This window comes from Carassius carassius, chromosome 16 (genome assembly GCF_963082965.1).
Source record: "Carassius carassius chromosome 16, fCarCar2.1, whole genome shotgun sequence".
Classification (NCBI taxonomy): Eukaryota; Metazoa; Chordata; class Actinopteri; order Cypriniformes; family Cyprinidae; genus Carassius; species Carassius carassius.
Genome location: NC_081770.1, coordinates 23821712 through 23841723, shown reverse-complemented (window position 1 = coordinate 23841723; position 20012 = coordinate 23821712). Strand labels below are relative to the sequence as shown.

General features: G+C 37.7%; 1 protein-coding gene across 1 annotated transcript; it reads right to left on the bottom strand.

Moving 5' to 3' along the window:
- Window positions 1-12704: 12704 nt before the first annotated feature.
- On the bottom strand, window positions 12705-19721 carry LOC132159959 (beta-1,3-galactosyltransferase 2-like). The gene is made up of 2 exons (XM_059569650.1): window positions 19074-19721; window positions 12705-14940 (listed from the first exon to the last, which is right to left on the bottom strand). The coding sequence occupies exon 2, from the start codon at window positions 14678-14680 to the stop codon at window positions 13367-13369; it is 1314 nt and encodes a 437-aa protein (XP_059425633.1). The 5' UTR covers window positions 14681-14940; window positions 19074-19721; the 3' UTR covers window positions 12705-13366.
- Window positions 19722-20012: the final 291 nt, after the last annotated feature.

Sequence of the window (20012 nt, the reverse complement as noted above, 5' to 3'; positions counted from 1 at the left end):
ACTGTGATATTTGGATGCAGTTTTTTGTTTGTGTGTTATTGCCCCCACACCTAGTTATTGAACACACTGGATTATACAGATATGATTGAATTATTATTTAAAATAATATTGTAAAATATCAAGATGACAGGATGACAAAACATCAGGAAATGTAATTCAGCTAAAATAAAGTTCAGAAATGATATGAGCCATTCATGAGATCAAAGGTAAGAGAACAGAAATAAAAGATAAAAAGACACAGGGGGAACAGTAAAGGAACATGAATTAGAGAAAATAAGAATAAAAGAAAAAAGAACACAAAGGAGTGGAGATAACTTTGATAAAAGGCTAATATTACATTTTTAATTTTGCTGGGATCAGGAAATGACTCAAGCGGGATTTGAATATAAAAAGATATATATTTTAAAAAGAAATATACAGTGTGTTTTAATAGTACTGTATAGTGGGGGCTTCTCGTCTGTATTCAGGAGGGATGGTTTGCCCTTGGTGGCATTTGTTGAAAGAGCACACACTACTGATCCCAGTTGTTCAAGGTCTCAGAAGGGATTTCACAGCTTCTTGAGTGCAGTAATCCACTGGTGTCCATTCAAGAAGGCAAATGAAATACACCCCAAAGAGGGGCTGGGGGAAATAGATACCTCCACCCGAGTGTGGCGCCCCTATAATTGAACAGTTCCAGGTGTGAAAAAAGTGTGAATCACATTTTGATTGGGAGGAGAAAGCAATATGTCATGGAGGCTTCACTGCTTTTCAAAGGTACAAGGCTGGTTTTGTTGTGTACCAAGAGTTCCACATATACAAAAAAACCTTCAGTTGATAAGAGTACAAAACATGCATGGGCTACATCTTAAAGGAATAGTTCACTCAAAAATGAAATTTTGCTGAAAATGAACTCACCCTCAGGCCATCCAAGATGAGTTTCTTTCTTCATCAGAACAGATTTGGAGAAATGTAGCATTCCATCGCTTGCTCACCAATGGATCACTTGCAGTGAATGGGTGGCGTCAGAATGGGAGTCCAAACAGCAGATAAACATCACAGTACATCCAAACAACTCCAGTCCATCAATTAACATCTTTGGAAGCAAAAAGTTACAGGCTTTTTAACTTTAAACTGCGGTTTCTGGACAAAATACGAATTCATAAACCATAATAATACTTCCTCCTACTTGTGAAAACTTACTTTGGGTTTAGGTGTTTACATGAATAATTGTCATAATCAATAATGTCAGTTTAGTTTTCATCATCACTGACTTTTAGTTTTCTTTTCTTTTTTTCATTTCCTGTTGTTTTTGTTCTAGTTTCCCGCTCTATTTATATAATGGCAATTCATGCGATTATCTCACCAAGTTTGTTATCTGTTTATACTTAAGTTCCTTAGTTTCCTCAGTTCAATGACGGTTGTTAAAATATTATATGGGTTTGTTAGCAAGTTAACAGTTTAACCTATTATCCTAGCCAAGCTCTTTTAAGATATCCCAAAAAAAGATCAGCGTCACAATCATAAATCAATCAATCAAGGATTTGTGATAGTTAATAAGCATTAATAAGCAGCAAATTAGGAGCTTATGGAGCCAAAAGTCAAAGGTTTGGTTTGGGTTGGCGAGAACTGGACCTTAAAATAAAGCGTGACCTAATATTCAAATAATCCAATAACTGAGAAAAATACTAATGCTAACTTTAGAATTTAGAACTCAATGTATTTAATAGGAAATTCCCGATTGAAAACAAAACAAAATAGACATGGTATACAAAATGAAAAACTATATCCTTATTTTAAAGGGCCAGACATACATGTACAATCTTAAAAGGAAACTTATTGGCATTTATGGTTCCATGTAGAAACTTCTTCTGATTAAAAGTTTATTTTTGGAGGAAAAAAAGACTCTTCTATGGCATTGCTGCGAACCCCCCCCCCCCACCCTGTCATGTTAAAGACAGCATGACAGGCACATTATAGTATATTGAACAGATTTTCTGTAGTTCTACAAAAATAAATCAGAAACCTAAATGGAGGAGGAAGCTGACACCTGAAATATTGTAGATAAACCCTCTCGTCTCCATACTGAGTGTACGCTTTGAAGGTAATCTCAATCGTATCAATCTGTCACTTGATTTGTCAGCCCTTCATTTCCCCTCCAAATAGGTGGCCTGGATCTTAAGGCCCATCTATGTTATCAGTACCTTTCCACCTAAGACGTTCAGTATCCTCAGCGTTGGAGCTTTTATCAGTTGGCTTCAGAGACTCCTTCTGCCCGCCAAAAGCTTGACTACTTTATCTCAGACAGGAATTGCGATGACCTTGCAGCATCTCCTTATCAAGTTTTCTATAATCTTTTTTATTTTCACAGTAAAACACATCAGTGTTAAATGACAAGCATGTTCCCTCCTTTACTTCGCACCAGCTACTGTTTATTAGCCTGTGCTGTTAGCATTGTTTCAACACCCCATTCAATAAAGGTAGAAGTGTATCAGTAAACTATGAAAATACATTTCGTAATTTAATGAAAAACTGTTGTCACAATCAATAGAATATGTAAACAAAACTCTTTTAATTAAATGTGTTGTTTACTGCCTCTGGTTGTGCAGTTTTAATTGTGCTAGGCATATAAGCTGTTTTTGTGAAGAGAAAAAAAACCTTGTGTCATTTCATTGGAAGGTATATTGTTAATAGTGTAGTCATGTATAAAGCATAGTTCACATAAAAGTACATTTTAAACCAAGCAGTTTTCTGTTGGTCAGCGTGGTGAACTGATGTGACAAATGTAAACACGAGGGAAATCTTTTGCCTTTACTTAAAATTCCTAATCGCATTAATTCCTATTGAAATGGCTGGATTTCTCCTCAGAAAATTAGCAGAGCAATGGTAAATGTGACTTTGCTCTCATTTATTTATATAAAATGAGGTGTGTTTTACTGAAAAAACAACAAATTATTCCTTTAATATGATCTCAAATAGTCACGAAAGTGATTATTTTTGCTGTTTTATAGAATTTTTACTAGAATGGAATTTCATCAGGAAACACATACTAAAAAAGGAAATTGTTCCAGAAAAAAAGGCCTTTTTAAAGATCAACCTCCTCAAAACATTTCCTTCAGTGGCTTTTAGGATGAAGTGAGTCATTTGTTCAAGGATAATAATCTTATCTAATATGTGTTAATATCTATTTGTAGATTTCCTTGAAATGTATTCACTTTGTACAGGTGCAGCCTTTCGGTCTGGTTTAGGTAATTAGGCAATTTCTTACGAGAGCCCCCAGAATATTTCAATATTGTCCAAACGAAGAACAGAGCCTCTGCATTTAAAAAAAAAAAAACAACAACAAAAAAAACAAGATTTTAGATGCAGTCTTTTTTTATCAACACTTAAATGTGGGTAAGTTTCATGAAAAAAGCAACATTTTGAACAAAAAGCTGAGAAAGTCCTGTTTTGGTCAAAGACTACGTCTGGATCAGGTTCAGATCAAGTAGATTGCTTCCATCAACACTTCCACAGCTCACACAGTCCTATACCACTTCTTGAATCTTCATTTCATTTGGTAACATTAGGCAGTTTTAATATATATAATGAATAATATTTGGTGATCACATTATTTTACATATGCAACTACTTAAATAAGCAATCGCTTGTTTGTACTTATTCTTCATCATGTTTAGATCCAGTCATTCAGTTCTCTTTCAGAAGATGCATAATAATGGTGGGGAAGCGTTGTCTCAGACACAACATTCCATCAATGGCGAGAAGCATTGTCTCATAAATTACAGAAAACTCTGTCAATGGCGAGAAGCATTGTCTCATAAATTACAGAAAACTCTGTCAATGGCGAGAAGCATTGTCTCATAAATTACAGAAAACTCTGTCAATGGCGAGAAGCATTGTCTCATAAATTACAGAAAACTCCGTCAATGGTGAGAAGCATTGTCTCATAAATTACAGAAAACTCTGTCAATGGCGAGAAGCATTGTCTCATAAATTACAGAAAACTCCGTCAATGGTGAGAAGCATTGTCTCATAAATTACAGAAAACTGTCAATGGTGAGAAGCATTGTCTCATAAATTACAGAAAACTGTCGATGGTGAGAAGCATTGTCTCATAAATTACAGAAATTTCTGTCAATGGCGAGAAGCATTGTCTCATAAATTACAGAAAACTCTGTCAATGGCGAGAAGCATTGTCTCATAAATTACAGAAAACTCTGTCAATGGCGAGAAGCATTGTCTCATAAATTACAGGAAACTCTGTCAATGGCGAGAAGCATTGTCTCATAAATTACAGAAAACTGTCAATGGTGAGAAGCATTGTCTCATAAATTACTGAAAATTCTGTCAGTGGCGGTGAAGCATTGTCTCATAAATTTTGGAAAGTTCTGCCAATGGAAGGGAAGTGTTGTCTCATAAATGATGGAAATATCTGTCAATGGCAGGGAAGCGCTGTCTCATAAATGACAGAAAATATTGTTTATTGTGGAGAAAGAGTTAAAAATAAGCATTGCTGCTTCAAAATTCATGTTTCCCGTCTACGTGTGCAGTTTACATTTTAGAAAGTATCATCATGTATACATAAGTAAGTTATGTTTTCCAAAGGCTTTATTTGACTCAGAAACATCCCATTATAAAACCCCAAAGGAAAATCATAAAGAAACTAGCAGCGAATTAGACATCTGGGTTCTTCTGACGTCATTCCTGCACCACTCTAGGAACTCAAAAAATGGGATCACTTTACGAGCCAAGCCCATAAAACAAGACCAAAGATACATAATAAGTGTCACTTAAAATAAGTGGACATGGCAACCCTTTAAGCATGCGCTCTGCAAAGTAGCCATCCAAACACAAAACTGTTGCATGTTTGGTTGCTGTAATTTTACTTTGGTTACAAATTGACGATACCAAACGTGCAAGCTGTCAGAATGTTGTCATCACAATTTGGTACACACACGCAAAATCGTTATTTAGGGGTTTCACGTGTGTACGTGGCTTTTATAACTACAGCACACAAGCTACGAATAAACAGGTCATTATCGTTATCTGGTGTGAACGCGAATATAGCTATCATTCTTGGTGTGAGCAGGCCTTTATTTGCCAAGTTAATGTATATGAATCACACACCCATACATTCTCCATTTCTTTCCACTCAGTCCACCACAGGTGTCTTTCTCCATTTCATATATCATTCTCTCTATCCGTCTCTCTTATACTCTTCCTCTCCTCCTGTGTGCTGTGATGTGTCTGTCATTTCTCTGTCACTGCCACTCCTCTCCACCACAACTTCGCAGATCAGTGGTTGGTTACCATGGCAATGCAACAGCCCAGTTACTCCGGAGCCTTCGGTGGATCAGAAACCCAAGGCTACCTGCACCCAACCGTCTTCCCTCTGGCTCCGAGATCTGAAGCCGTCACCCACCCGTGAACATCGCTCTTCAGATAAACAGCCAAGAATAGCTGTTCACACTACAGACGCATTTCAAATGCTCATTCCGTTATTGTGATCATCTCCTAATGCAGGGCAAGATGTCTTCAAAAACAGCTGCCTCTCGTGCATTCGCAGTATAACGTGCCATGTTCATGCTTGAAGAATCCGCGCCCGTGGAGCGGAGGAAGTCATTTGTTTTTCCTGTCATTCCTGGATGCGCCCTGCCCAGCTTCCCACCAGCACTCTCTCCAAACACATTGAGCTGATCCACTTTATTAATGGAATGACAGATGGGCCAATTATCATAAAACCAAGAATGGTGCCATTTCCCTTTCAAACAGTTGACTTCATTATCTGCAAGAGCGGAGGGGAGGAAGGAAGGGAAGATGGCGAGCTTCGCACCCTGTCTGCACCTCTGGAGCCTGACCTCAGAAAACAAAGATCGCCGTGCATAGTAATAAGTCCTACGAGGCGGAGCGATGGGAAGGGGCCGGAATAGTCTCGCCATTGGTTCTTTAACCGTGCATTGAACTGTATCTGGAGGAGATTGAGGAAATTAATCAAGTGCTTCCGCAACAGAAACACCTCAGGAAAGGTGATTCTGAGGAAAAACAGAAGGAAAGTGTCTGCCACAGAGGAGGGAACAGCCAAGTGCTGCTCAGGAAGATGGATGAATAGCATTTTTACTTTAAAAAAATAGATTTTTTTCCATAGAGAAGTGACTTATAATCAATGAAAATAAATACACCAAGTTTGACATTTTGCTACATTTTCAATGTTAATCTACGAAAATTGTAGTGCTCTTAAGAAAAAGCAATGAATAAACAATATAAAATATTTATTTGTGGGAATATGATGTATATATTTTTTGCATGTTTCTGTCCCTTAGTTGTTGTGTCATTTTCAGAACAACCATCTAACCCAGAATTATTGAACTAATATTATTATTATTACATTTCAGATTTTTTACTTTTGAGGTAAAAAAAGACAGAATTCTCCTGTGATGTGTGTGTATGTAGGACATTGTTAGTTTAGTAACTAGTGGCAATGCAAAAGAAAAAAACAAAACTTTTTTTTCTCTATTGTGTTGTGTCACAATAGAGTTGAGCCAACCACATAAATGAAATTTTATTAATAAGATTCGGGAGGAGCGCGTCAGATACTTAATAAGGACCATAATCAAGTAATCAATCCCATAGTATAAATATCGCTGACTTTATATTCTGAAATATAAAAATATTACTACATTTTCAAATGCATATGACCATATAAACTATATTGCTTATTTAATTGTGTAAATATGATTTATCTTAATGTTTTCACAATGTTTCTCTCTCAGTTGTGGTGTAACTTCCATCCCAACCATATATATATATATATATATATATATATATATATATATATATATATATATATATATATATATATATATATATATATATATATATATATATATATATACTGTATAGTGTGTTGTAGGAAGGTCCACATGATCAGATAAAGAAGTGCTCGCTAGATGTTTACTTATAGAAAATGAATGAATCATAAATTTTTATGACATGTTGTTTGTGACTGAACTTGTTTGAACTGTTCTGGATATGGTTCCTGCTTTTCACTTCTCAACAAGCTTAATTGAAATCCCTCTAGAGCACATAATGAAAGCTGTGGACTTTAGAGGCCTTTTTACAGACCCCGAATGCCTTCCTCAAGTTCTGCACAACATACCGGATTGACATACTGGCCGTCTGTCTGGAGCAGTCAACCCTGAAGTCTTGCTCCAGTTGACAGCTTGAATTTGTTGAGCGGTCTGCTGTTACCATGTGCAGTATTCGAACAGTGTTTCATTTGGGAAGTGAGATATAATGCTTTAAGTTCCTCCAGCAATCAGCATGCTTATTTCCCTTTTTTGATGATTAGTATGCTTTTCCAGTATGATAAATAACCAGCAAGAATAGCAGGGGTTCTTCCTTTTGGGAATTTTTAAAGGGGATCAGTCAAGTTTATCAAAACTTGTCATAGGAAGCATTAACATTGAGAGGATTTTCATGATTGTTCATGGCATTCTCAGAGTTTGAGCTATTATGATGATCTCAAGTTCACATTAATACTAAGCGTCATAAATTATTAATTCACTGTAAACAGAAATGGTCAAGGTTTGTCGCTTTGGCACAGACTCGGCGGACCACTAAATCAATCGAAAGCTCAATAAAAAATTCATGCGAACTTGAAGTGTTTGAACCACTGTGCCAACAATATCTTTGTAAAATGAACAATTTTATAGCATATTTCTTACCATGGACTCTTTAATATGTGATTTTACTGTTTTTAATGTGAGGAGAACTGTCAGGTTTTTATTAAACCGAGGTTCATTTTCAAGATATTTATCACACAACCAATAGTGTTCAATAAAAATGCATGTGATATTCAAGGTTTGATTCAGACTCATATGAATATTTATTCAATATTTGTGAATATTCCGTTTTTATGAATAGCTGAGTGCGAAATATACTTGAATGCCTTTCATGTCGCAGTAAGGATTTTTTTTTCACACACAAAATGTATAAAAAGTTAAATGTCCATTTTCTAATGGATTTTCTGTTAAAACGCGCTATATAATCTAATTTCACAGCTATTATGATTTAATATCTTGAGTAAAATTGCTTCGGACTGGAGGATATGAGAAATTACACAAAGATATGCACCCATTAATTGTGCTAATTGTAAATAATCTTCCGTTGATGAAGATCTCTTGCGTGTTTGGTTTTGATAACACATCGTCCATGATAATCAGTTGTACTCCATCACCCTGTCTCTATCTGCTGCCAGAATCAGGACATTGTGGAAGAAAGCCAATGTTTGGAATATTTACAACAAATGTCAGCCATCAGTTGGAGTTGACATTTGATGAAAAACAAAAAAAAAATGAAATCAGCGTGAGCTTGTCTTTGGGTTACAAAGGGTTCACATAGTGTGAACGATCCTTCGAAGCAACAAGTCATTTAGCCAGAAGTAACAAATGGCCACTGGAGGCTATTATGTTGGATCTAAAGCTTGTTTGCGCTGTGTTTTAACAGATACAGAGGTATGAGGGTTATAAAGGATGGGCCTTAGTTGCCGCCTGTTATGTGGTCAAAAATAGCATTGGGGTCTGTTCCTCGTCAGCTTTTTCAAGAGCCTTTTATAGCAGTGTTGCTATCATGAAAGCAAGTCCTTCTCAGGTTCTACAGCTCAAAACAGATCAACACATTGATTTTTCCATTTGGACATCTCCCGGAAAACATAGCCATTACTGGTCAGAGAAATTGTGCAGTGTTGTGCTCTTTAAATGAGATGGTCTTAAGTGCTGGTGTAGGGCTATGTTTCCTCACTACAGTTCTACTTTGGCAAACATCCACAAGGAAACATTTTTTCTATCGCATCCAGGGTGGAGTAGAATTGGATATGTTTTGCACAGGAGTAATCTTGCATTGCTCCATTCTATTATTTATCATAATGAGAGAGTCAATGGGAAATAAGAGTGTCCATTATAAAGAAAAGAAAAAAGGAGAAAAGTTCAGTGTCTAATCATCAGCAGTTTTATTGAGGATTTAATTTTTTTGAATGACACTTTTATTCTTCATTGTGAGTTCAGGACATTATCACACTTTTCATTTTATGACCAGCAGAAATATGAAAATGAATATTCATTCAGAAATTAAAAACATGCTCACCATAGAAATAGCTTTTTCGAGTCACTGTATGCACCAATTGCATTTTAATGAATTTTTAAATTTACTAAACTAAACATAATAAATATATGGACAAAATAACATCATGTAGTTGACTCCGATATTGTATTCACAGGTTCATATTCATATGTTGCTCCTATTTGCTGTCTGAATGAACATGGGTTTAGCTAAATTGACTGAAATTCTTCACAGTGTTCTTTAACGTAAAATTTTCCTTGGTCTGGTAGCCTTGCAAAGAAAAAGCACTCTAGCTAATCCGGCTTGTCGGTTATTTCCATTAAAAAGGTTTACTGGCACATCTTTTGTTACCTTGACTACTGAAAAAAAAGTCTGTGATTCCACAGTGGTTATTTAAAGGGATAGTTCACACCAAAACAATTTACCCCACGATTTACCCACCCTCTAGCTATCCTAGGTGTATATGACTTTCTTCTTTTAGGTGAATACAATTTAAGTTACATTAAAAAAAAAAAAAATGTCCTGGGTCTTCCAACCTTTATAATGGGTCAAGATTTTGAAGCCCAAAAATGCATTCATCCATCATAAAAAGTGTTCTACATGGCTCCAGGGGGTTAATAAAGGCCTTCTTAAGTGAAGCGATGTGTAAGAAAAATATCCATATTTAAATCGTTTTTTTATGTAATCTCTAGCTTCTGTTGTACCTGCATTTATGAGAGAGTAGCATTCCAGTGGATGACTTAGGACGTAATTGAATGTGGTGTTAAATGCGATAGCAAAGAAGAGAGAGCATTACACTACTCCTACGTCATCCCCTGAAACACCATTCATAAATGTGTGTTCCACAGTTAGGGGAAGCCAGAGATTTTACTTTATAAACTTGTAAAAATTAATATTTTTCTTATTCAAACGGAGCTTTGTGGAGTAGTTTTTATGATGAATAAATGCACTTTTTGGGGCTTCAAAATCCTAATCCCCATTCACTGTTATTCTAAAGCTGGGAATTGTATTGTATTCAATATTGTATTCATATGAATGAAGAAATATCCTTTTAATGAGTACAAAGGAGAGTTTAAGCACTGTGTTGTACATCTCCTTGTCTCGCATAGCCAGACGTTCAGACTCAAGGTCTGGAATCTATGGCAGCTTTCATTGGCCAAGGCCCGCCTATGAGGCTGTTTGACCGACATGTCAAACAATCAATCACAGATCGTTTCATTTCAGCATCATGTTTTGAGGAGTGGAAATGTCACCACAATAACAGACCGGTGTGTAAAGCTCTCAGACATAGTTTAAAGATTCTATGAAATATTTTTTATATTTTAAATATTTCACATACTTTTGAAAATCCAGCATTTAGTCGATCCTGACTTTCGTGAGGGGGTTTGGCGCCACCGTATCTTTGTTTCCAGGTGGAACGTTAAAGAACTCGACACACATGAAATTCTGTAGAATTCAACCAGTCTGATGAGGATTTCGACACTCCTAAAGCATTTCCACTTTTGTGGGCGTGGCGTCTGAGACTATACATGTCCCAACTATGATTCCAAATTCCTCACCTGTTTCCACATGCAAGGCGCCAACATCTCAAAATCACAGACAGTGAAGCACATAGGCTCAGGAATTACCATACCTAAAAAAAAGAAACACTGATAAAACTGATTTAGCCTTTAAAATATTGACAATGCTTGAATAATTTGATTGAATTTGTTTTATATGTTTACAAATCAAAACATTAACAAGCAAAATTACACTCTACTGATTCAGCGAGAATTTTTCTTCTTCAAACTCATTGCTGTGCAATAACCTTTTGGCACTATTGGGACATTCATCATACTCTGGTACTTGCTATATTTCTGGAAACACGTCTCTGGGTCCGGGCTTTCGGCGACCCACTCCATCATGGTGGACATCAGAGTTCTTTTCCCGGGTTCACTTTTCACACGTTTAGAGCAGCACAGGTTTTCAATACTGATCAGTCACAGCCTCTTTCCTGTTCATTCATCACTCGCCCCCAGTTATTTTTTTTCCCTGGTTTCTCGCTCTCTCTCTCTCTGGTAAATCAGTGGGACAAAGTGTTGTGGATGAAGTGTGCTAATCTTTCTCTGTGATTGCACGCAGCGTGGTGGAATGAAAGCTGCTTCTTTTTGTTATATTCTCTCGCCCTTGGCCATAATTTTGATTCCTATTAATTGAGGGAGATAAATGAGTAGATGAGAACAGATGAGTATTTAATGGATTGCAATGCACTGGAATTCCAAGTTGTTGTTTGAATTGACTTGTGTCTACCAAGAATGTAATTCTTAACAGAAGGTTTTAGGGTCTAAAGAAATGAGGTTCTTGAAATCTCCTGATCCTTGGGACAGTTTGCACATTTTGAGTGTTGCATTGTCACATTTAAATATAGTGATTTATTTATAGACCATATGATGCATAAAATCACCTGTGACAAAATATTTTCATAGATAAATGACTGCACAAAATTTCTCATGTTACTGCAGTTCATAAAAAAGTTTGCTAGTCATTACCACTTCTTATTTTTGGTACTGTGCTTATATTTGGCAGAAGTGTTGTGAAATCTCAAGAGCTTTCAAGTAAAAATATTCCATTCCTAATCTAGTGTAAAGTTTAATTTTTATCTTCAAAAAGTTGAAGTTGAACTTTACCATTTCCTGTTATTGTTGCTAATATTATCACACAGAAGTGTCACTTACTGTTACTGTTTTTTTGGTGTCAAAGTCTGTTTTTAGTAATTACTGAAGTTTTCCAACAAGTAATTTCCCTCTGGAAATTAAGGTACTGGTTTATGTCACAATAATTGTTATTGTGAAACTCAAGTGCTTATGATTTGTGAGTAGGATACTTTGAAATGTCTTCTGAGTCACTGGAAATTGATGCACAAACTCTGCATCTAGCACTTATCGTAGTCACTCGAATATGTGGTTAATTAAAATTAGACTGACAAATGAGTAATGAAAATGATAAATAAACCCTTCAAATGTTGCCAGCATCAATTTAATTGGATTACTCTCAACTAATGTGTTGTGAAGCCCCCCCACTAATTATATATTTTGACCCAGAGCAACACTATCTACTTTATCATTAACGCATTAGTCTTCAGTTCCATCTGGGGAATGATTCTGGGATTTTTTTAAAGTCTCATTTTAATTTAATGAGTACATAATGGTGATTTGAAAGTTGATACTTCTCCATGATGTTTTGAAATTTGCATGAATTATGCAGATTTTGACAACTAAGACATTTTTAGTTTTGCAAATGAAGGGCGCAACTGTCTGTAAAAGTCAATTAGAATTGAATTCTTTGCAACAATGTTTATTTGATCAAATCTACAGTCTCTTGTCAAAGTTTATGCTGCTGACAATTTCCTGGGGGTCACTGAGGTAACTAAAAATGCTTTCAACTCTTCATGTTTTTCATTGCCTGTTTGTGGATTATGACAATTTTATTGAATTTGTTTAGCGAAATGTGTTCTGATCTAAATAATTACATTGTAAAATATGGTTTCTGTTCAGGCTGAGTAACATAGTATTTGGATAATGTCACATAATTTGAACAACACTGGAAGAGACCACACCTCCGAGACAATGTGCTTAAGAAATACATTTAATAAATAGTTTTAACTTGCCCTAATCAAGGGCAGACCTGTATATTTAGTCATCGTAAAGCTTTGAAAAATATTATTTTAATCATATCTGACATCTATGATGCAATTAAATTCCATACATTTTCTTTTAACACATACGGTTTTTAATTTGGTTTGGTAACTGTAAACCATTTGCAGGTTATAGGTAGATAGAAAAATCAACATCATCTCATAATGTCAGGGGTGGACATCATTGAGAATCAAATGTGTCACAGTACAGATACACCACCATATGATATTACCAATTTTTTCTTCTTTTGTTTACAGAAACAGTGAGGATCTCGATAAAATTGGCTCTTAGTAATACCACTTGATCGTTAGCTTGAAGAGGAAGTTCGGCAGCCTCTTAATATGTCTCGGTTAATTGGCACCTGAAAATGGCGGTATTGCCATCGGATGGTTATTGTTGTGCATGCTAGATATTGCACACATAGATGTCTCTCACTTCCCTTTAAAAAGACAGGATTACAATACATAACATGTCTCTGAAATAAAAAAAATAGTTTTGATTCACAATACCAAAAACACTGTGCTGTTTCCTACCTCATAAACTGCTGAATTTTGCACATGCTGTGGTAACACTATTGCACCCTGAGCCCTGGCTAATCACCGGAAACCTTCCCACTGCAACTTCCTATGGCGTGTTCGCCCGCTCTTATCCTTCGCCATGTTAAGGCAAGGATTGTGCTTGTTGCTTTGCAAGTGACTCCAGTATTTAATGAGTTCGTTGGGCTGGAACTGGTGAGAGGTGATCAGGTGACTGTATTTGCAGCTGGAGTATGACACTCTCCAGTGGTTGAAGAGAAACTCATTTGGTGGTGGCACTGGGTCGATCCGCAGTTTGGCCAGGCAAATTCCTACATACACATCCTCGAGGTGAAGGCGACGAATGCTCAACGAGGCATTGTAGATTTTCGCCGCCATGTCCCCCGAGAACACATAGCCCGTCCCGGAGCAAAAGATAGGATATCTCTCGCTGGAATACAGCTCTGGTGGCATGTACCACTTACTGTCCTTGTTGCGGTTGGGAGCATAGCCTCTCATTAGGTAGCCTGTGAAGTAATTCTGTCGAGGCGCCATGTTTGGCTTTAGCAGCTTTTGGATGAGATATTCTGTGTTGACAAACATGTCACTGTCCGTCTTCATGACATAGCGGGCGTGTGGGCAATAGCGAGCAACCCAGCTCATGCCCATTAGCGTCTTGATGGTAAGGTTGTAATAGGTGTCCAAGAAGTCCTGCTGAATGATGTCATGGTACTGCAAGCTCTCCTCCTCAATGGGGCTCTGGGCATACCCATTCGGTATCCTTCCCAACAGAAAGAGTCGCACAAACCCATAACCCAAGGCCAAGCTCTCATTGCCCCAGGTCTGTCTGATGGCGTTCCTTGCCTCCAACTGCCTTGGCTCGGCAGCAATTAGCAAAACTAGGAAGGGACTGCTTTCGTTGCACTTGTAGGGCTCATTAAGCAGCCAGTGATAAGGCTGGGCTGCTAGACGCCCTCCCACACCCATTTCCCTGTGCAAGCTCTTGGTGTTGCTGTTAGTGCTCGAGTTGTTCCCGCTCTGCGAGATCTCCAACCCCACAATCCCCCGGGCAGTGATCTCAGCCTGGTGAGAACTGAAATTGAAGTTAACAGATGGTTTGGGGAGCACATAACCATTGTCTTTCCAGAGGCTTCGCAGTGAGCTTTGGTTTCCCTTCGCACGCTCCTTGTGGGGGCGCAAACCCCGCATGGTGTAAACCAAGGGGTTGTCTCGCAACCAACTCCGGCCCTGCAGCAAATCCTGATGACAGTAGATGAGAAAGAGGGCAAAGAGTGAGGCCAGCGAGAGAAGGCCTGCTACATGTGTGCGGAAGAGTGACCGCTTGACATTCCAGGTCATCTTGATGGGGCAGCAGTGACGCCGACGCCACTGCATGATGTAGAGTGGGGCTGCTTAGCAAAGCGCGGCGGTCACAACCAATCACATCAAACATGTGTTGCAAACAGCCTGAGGGTTATCTGAGCTGGCAGATGGGTGTGTTCAGGGCCGCAGGTGGACCTACGAGGGGGATGACAAACCGTTCATGAGAGTTGCAGGAATGCGTTTCCCTGGCCCTCCCCAGTGACAGACGGTCATGCTTTGGGGCAGTTCCCTTCTGAAGGACGACTGCTTCCTCAGATGGATGTATCTGTGCTCTAAGAATGAGGAGAGAAAAACAATGAGTAATACTGAGGAGTGTCTGAGTACAATGGAATATCTTAAATTACATTCATGAGCTGTGTACTGCTACAGTTAAAGTAATGTTGCCAATGACATCACCTGCAAATTCATTGGTGATTTTTGAAACAACCAAGGTTTACGACAGCATAAATATTCTCTCTACACCACTAACATTATGATTTTCCAGTCTTCTGCATTTGCGGTATATGGCAACACTGTGAGGGAGATTGCTAACGGGGGTCTCTGCATATCATGAGCTAACCTTTACTGCCCTGCGTGAGAGTTTAAATTGAAGGTTTGCACAACATGGCATTCAGGGAGAACACTACTGCCTCAGAGGCCCTCTAAGCCACCTCCCCACCCAGATGCACTCTAACAGCCAGAGAGGGGAAGCATCCGTCAAAATGAATTTTCAGGCTCCAGCAAGCAGTGTTGCAGGATCCGCAGCCAGGAGCAGCGAGTGATAACAGCCCTCACCCCTTATTCACCCACCACCTTAAACTTATCAACACTGCACCAGAGGGAAAGTCCTCCCTGCCAGCAATTTCTTCTCTTAACCATTGCTTTCTCACACTGTGGGTTATTAGATTCTAGAACTTCCTCCCAGTAATGGTGGTCTAAAAATAGAGAATAGAGAAATTATTACAAAGGTAAGGCAGGGGTCTTGTTTTTGAAAGTCATGTTTTGTTTGGGCTTGTTTTGAGAGCATCAGAAGAGGGAGTGCTTATAAATGTTCTATGACAATACAGCACAAATTGGTGTCCTATTTTTTAAAAGCATTTTTTTTTTCCTCAGAAAGATACATTTCATAAATTAGTAGCCAACATAGAGCATTAACATACCATGACAAATAGGTAATTTTAAATAAAATATCTATTAATTATTTTTCTAATTATTATCATTTATCTTATTCCATTTTCATATGCAAATGCAGTGTTGACTGTATTCATCAAGATCACCAATTCAACCCTGTTAACCAACTTATTTTAAGAACATTTACACTATAATATTTATATATATATATTTATATATATATATATATATTTTTTTTTTTTTTTTAATTTACAGAACATATACATCTATGCCTTAATTTAAATTATATTAAATAAAATAAATACGGTTAAAAAGTTTGGGGTTAAGTATCGTAAGTCTTTTATGCACACAAAGGCTGCAATTATTTGATGAAAAATTTAGTAAAACAAGTTAAATTGTGAAACACCATTACAATAAAAAAATGTTTTCTATTTTATTATGGATTAAAATTACTCCAATCTTTAGTGTCACATGATCCTTCAGAAATCATTCAAATAGGCTGACTTGATGCTCAAGAAATACTTATTATTATTACTCTTTTATTAGCTGCGCCGCTTAATATTTTATAGTAAGAATTCTCCAGGATTATTTGATGATAATAAGAATCTGAATTTAAAACAGAAATATTTTGTAACATTACAAATGTCTAAACTGTAACTGTTGGCAAATTTAATACATCCTCACTGAATATTTTTTTTTTATTCTCACTGACTCCAAACATAATGGTACTGTATAATTTTTGTAACGTTATGTTTATTGGTTAAAAACAAAACCACAAAAAATAGGGTTTAAAACTGTATTTATGCATGTCCCAAATATTGGTAACAGGGTTGCAAAAAAGTGCAAACTTCATACAAGCTAACATATAAACCACAGCTCAATTAACATTTAGTGTAACCTTCGGACTTCTTTCACTGACATAATGCTGTAAAATACTTCTACGCCCTATTTCATGCCTATTTTGTGAATGCCATGTACTATCCTTCCACCTACCTACTACCGGTAAATGTTTGTCTCTGTGGATTGTTTCCTGTTTTGTTGCAACAGCTGGATCAGAGGATGATAACCTTTTCAACCAAATGTGCTCACCCAGCGTGGGCAATTACAGTAAGATGGAAAGAGGCTAAGCCTGGCTTTACTTTAAAGGTTAACACACTTCAGAACAGAGCGAATGAAATGCTCCAAAGGTTTCCTTTGTCATCCATTTGATATCCTGTAATGAAAGCCTCACTAGACAACGCTACATACTGCACTCACTTGGGTGCTAGGTGTTTTTGTTTTTGCCAAATTCACTAACATGCTTGTTTGGAGGAACGAGAATAAATAAATAAATATTAATTTATTTGTAAACGAAAGAGAGGAATTCATAAAATCAGCAGCTTTTTATTTTAGTTTCCAGCTACGCCAGTTTTCGTTTCATACAGTCACGGAAATTAGGAGCGCGATGTGGTCACAGCGGTCAGCAATTAGAGGAGCAAAATGAGGCTATTAGTCTTCTGATAGGAAGCACCTGCAAACAAAGTTAATATGATGGAGATCAGCGTAATTCAGCAATCAGTGTACTGTACAATAATAAAAGCAGGAGCTTTTTAACGCACTTGCTCCCACAGGTTTTTGCTACAAAAATAAATTTCCATAACCAATGCATTGTTGAGAAACATTTCTACTGACTATCCATGTAAATACCGGTTTCAGTTTAATAAGTGAAAGGTATCATATTTCTCTAAATAGGACATGCATTTGCAATGACACCCATTTGTTAGCCTAATATTATGAATAATTTGCATGCATAATAATGTTTTTGTAAGATAAGTTTAGGTAAATGCATTTTGCCATAATCTGAACGTACACCTTTTAACAATAACAAAAATGGCCAAGCCAGTGAATAAGTGATAAGAAAAATTCTGGATGGCATTTAAAAAATAAATATACAGAGGACAATAAATGCAATCTACAATCACAACAAATGTGCACCAGATTCAGTAAATCTCTATGCACTAATGATTCTCCCAGATGGAATGATTAATTTGACATTGAGTGTCCCATGTGAAAACACTCATCATAGGTTCTGCATTTGCATGGTCACTGTTCATATCTTTGATGGCTGTGTTTTTTATATATATATACATATATGTATGTACTAGATATGACACCACATTTTAATGTTTGCTTAAACCTGGTAATATGGCCCTTACTGGGACACATTCTGGCTGTTCATGACATATAATTGCATCCATTACTCAAATTCCAGGGTCTTTAAAAGCCTCATTCAAAAGTTTGTGAATGTTCCTTTGAAAGGTGAGTTTAATGAATCATATATTGTGAGGTTGCAGCTCAAAGCATTTTATTCTTCGAGCATCTGTCATCCATAACTTGGACTGAGATGAATACCATCCTCCTAGTTCTGCTAAAAGAGAACTGTGGCCAAATTTAACACACACACACACACACACACACACCTGGTGGAATAATTTGTACGAGACTGAAGCATGCCAGCATACATCTTGGCCCCTGCATACTTCAGCAGTTGTTTCAATTGTTTGTTTGTTTTTTAAATGTCAATATGGCTTATGTGACTAATGTGACATCTCATCTCCCATGCGAGCAAATAGTTTTGTTGATTCAAGCATATTACTGTCACAATCTGCCTGCATCGGTGCTGAACAATGTTACAGCCCTTTAATGAACTGCATATTTGATGCATTACTTTTACTAAAAAGGCCCTGCATAAATCCTTCCAGTTTCTATTTGTATTTCACACCAAATGTTTTTGTTACTTGGTTAACTGAAAGAAAGACGGTAAGTAATTTGAGAACATGCGGGCAAAGTCCAACCGGTTCTTTATTAATATCACCATGACTTAAACGTGCTTTCGAGCAGAGTAGTGAGCAGTGGGTAGTGGTTAGCTTGCAAAAGTCCCTCTCACTGGGCAGCAGTGGTGCTTTCCTACCTCACTGCTCATAGATTAGCTAGATCTGGGCCACTTGACCACATTTTCACCAACTGCCAAAATTTTCTATTTTTCTTGGTCAACCAAAACTTAACTGGGAAGAGATTTGTATCTATTTTTAAAACTCCTGGAGTGAACAGTCTTCAAACATTTGAATCAAGTCTCCTGCATTGTCCTTTAAGTCCATGCTGTTTACAAACAACTTGGGTTCGAACTACTTACTGATCTTCTTCAGTATGTTACAGGGTTTATAACTGATATTTTTACCTTTAGAGGACGGCAAAGAGTAATTAGAGAAAGGAAAAACAGTATTAAATTGAGATATCTATATATTATTAGACCTACCTCACTCTGTGACAGAGTGGAAAGATGCGCGCGCCGTCTGTCGAACCGCACCGCGCGCCATCATTCCTTCCGACACCACCGGAAAACAGACGATAAACCACCTCTTCACTTCACCTTGCAATAACTTAGGCTTATTTCTTCGTTTTCCATCTTGAAATCGTAGAGCAAAACCCCTCCTTCCATCTGTCAGGAGCTATTGTTGTCTGACACTGCACACATAAACGCTAGGCTGTATCTCCCGTTAACTGCCACTGAGACCGCTACTTTCGCTCCTTCTTCAGTTAAACAGCGGATGCCTGTAATATAAACAGCGGCTAGAGGCGGGAATTGAGAATTTATGATGACGGAAAAAGAACAAGAACTTCATCGGTCGCATTCCGCGTCGCGCGCCTGCAGTCATGAGGTATGTCCAGTGAAGTAAAGAGGGGGGAAAACATCGGCGGGAAGCGAGTAGGGTGGCTGTCGCGGGTTCTTCCTGCCAGAATATGGCAGCAAAAGGCCTCTCCGTGGCTGGTCTAACGGAACACGACCCTGAAGTGCAGTAGAAGGCAGCGAAGCCTCTCCTCTTTCTCAAATGATGTGTGGGGTGGGCTAGTGGGAGGGAAAGCAGCTGTTGAAATGACGACTCTCCGCTGACTGGCTGACTGAGCCCCTGCGACGTCACCATATACTTAAGGGAGAATCCCACGTGATCCATTTAGACTCACGCCCACTCCTCACAAACCTATCAAAAACCTCACTAATGTGTCCGAGAGCAGTGAATGAACGGATTTAACTCGCCAAGGGGCCAAGGTTTGGCTGGTTAAGCTTCAAAATGTAGCCCCTGCTGGTAGATGTCGTAACTACACCATTATGGGGCAATAAGAAACTGTCTCCATTGATGCCATTCAGAATTCGGTTTATTCTTACGATTTTTATTTTTTATTTTTGCAAGGAAGA

What these genes read in the sequence shown, in the direction of transcription:
- LOC132159959 (XM_059569650.1), bottom strand. Translation starts at nt 14,680, where the DNA reads ATGCAGTGGCGTCGGCGTCACTGCTGCCCCATCAAGATGACCTGGAAT.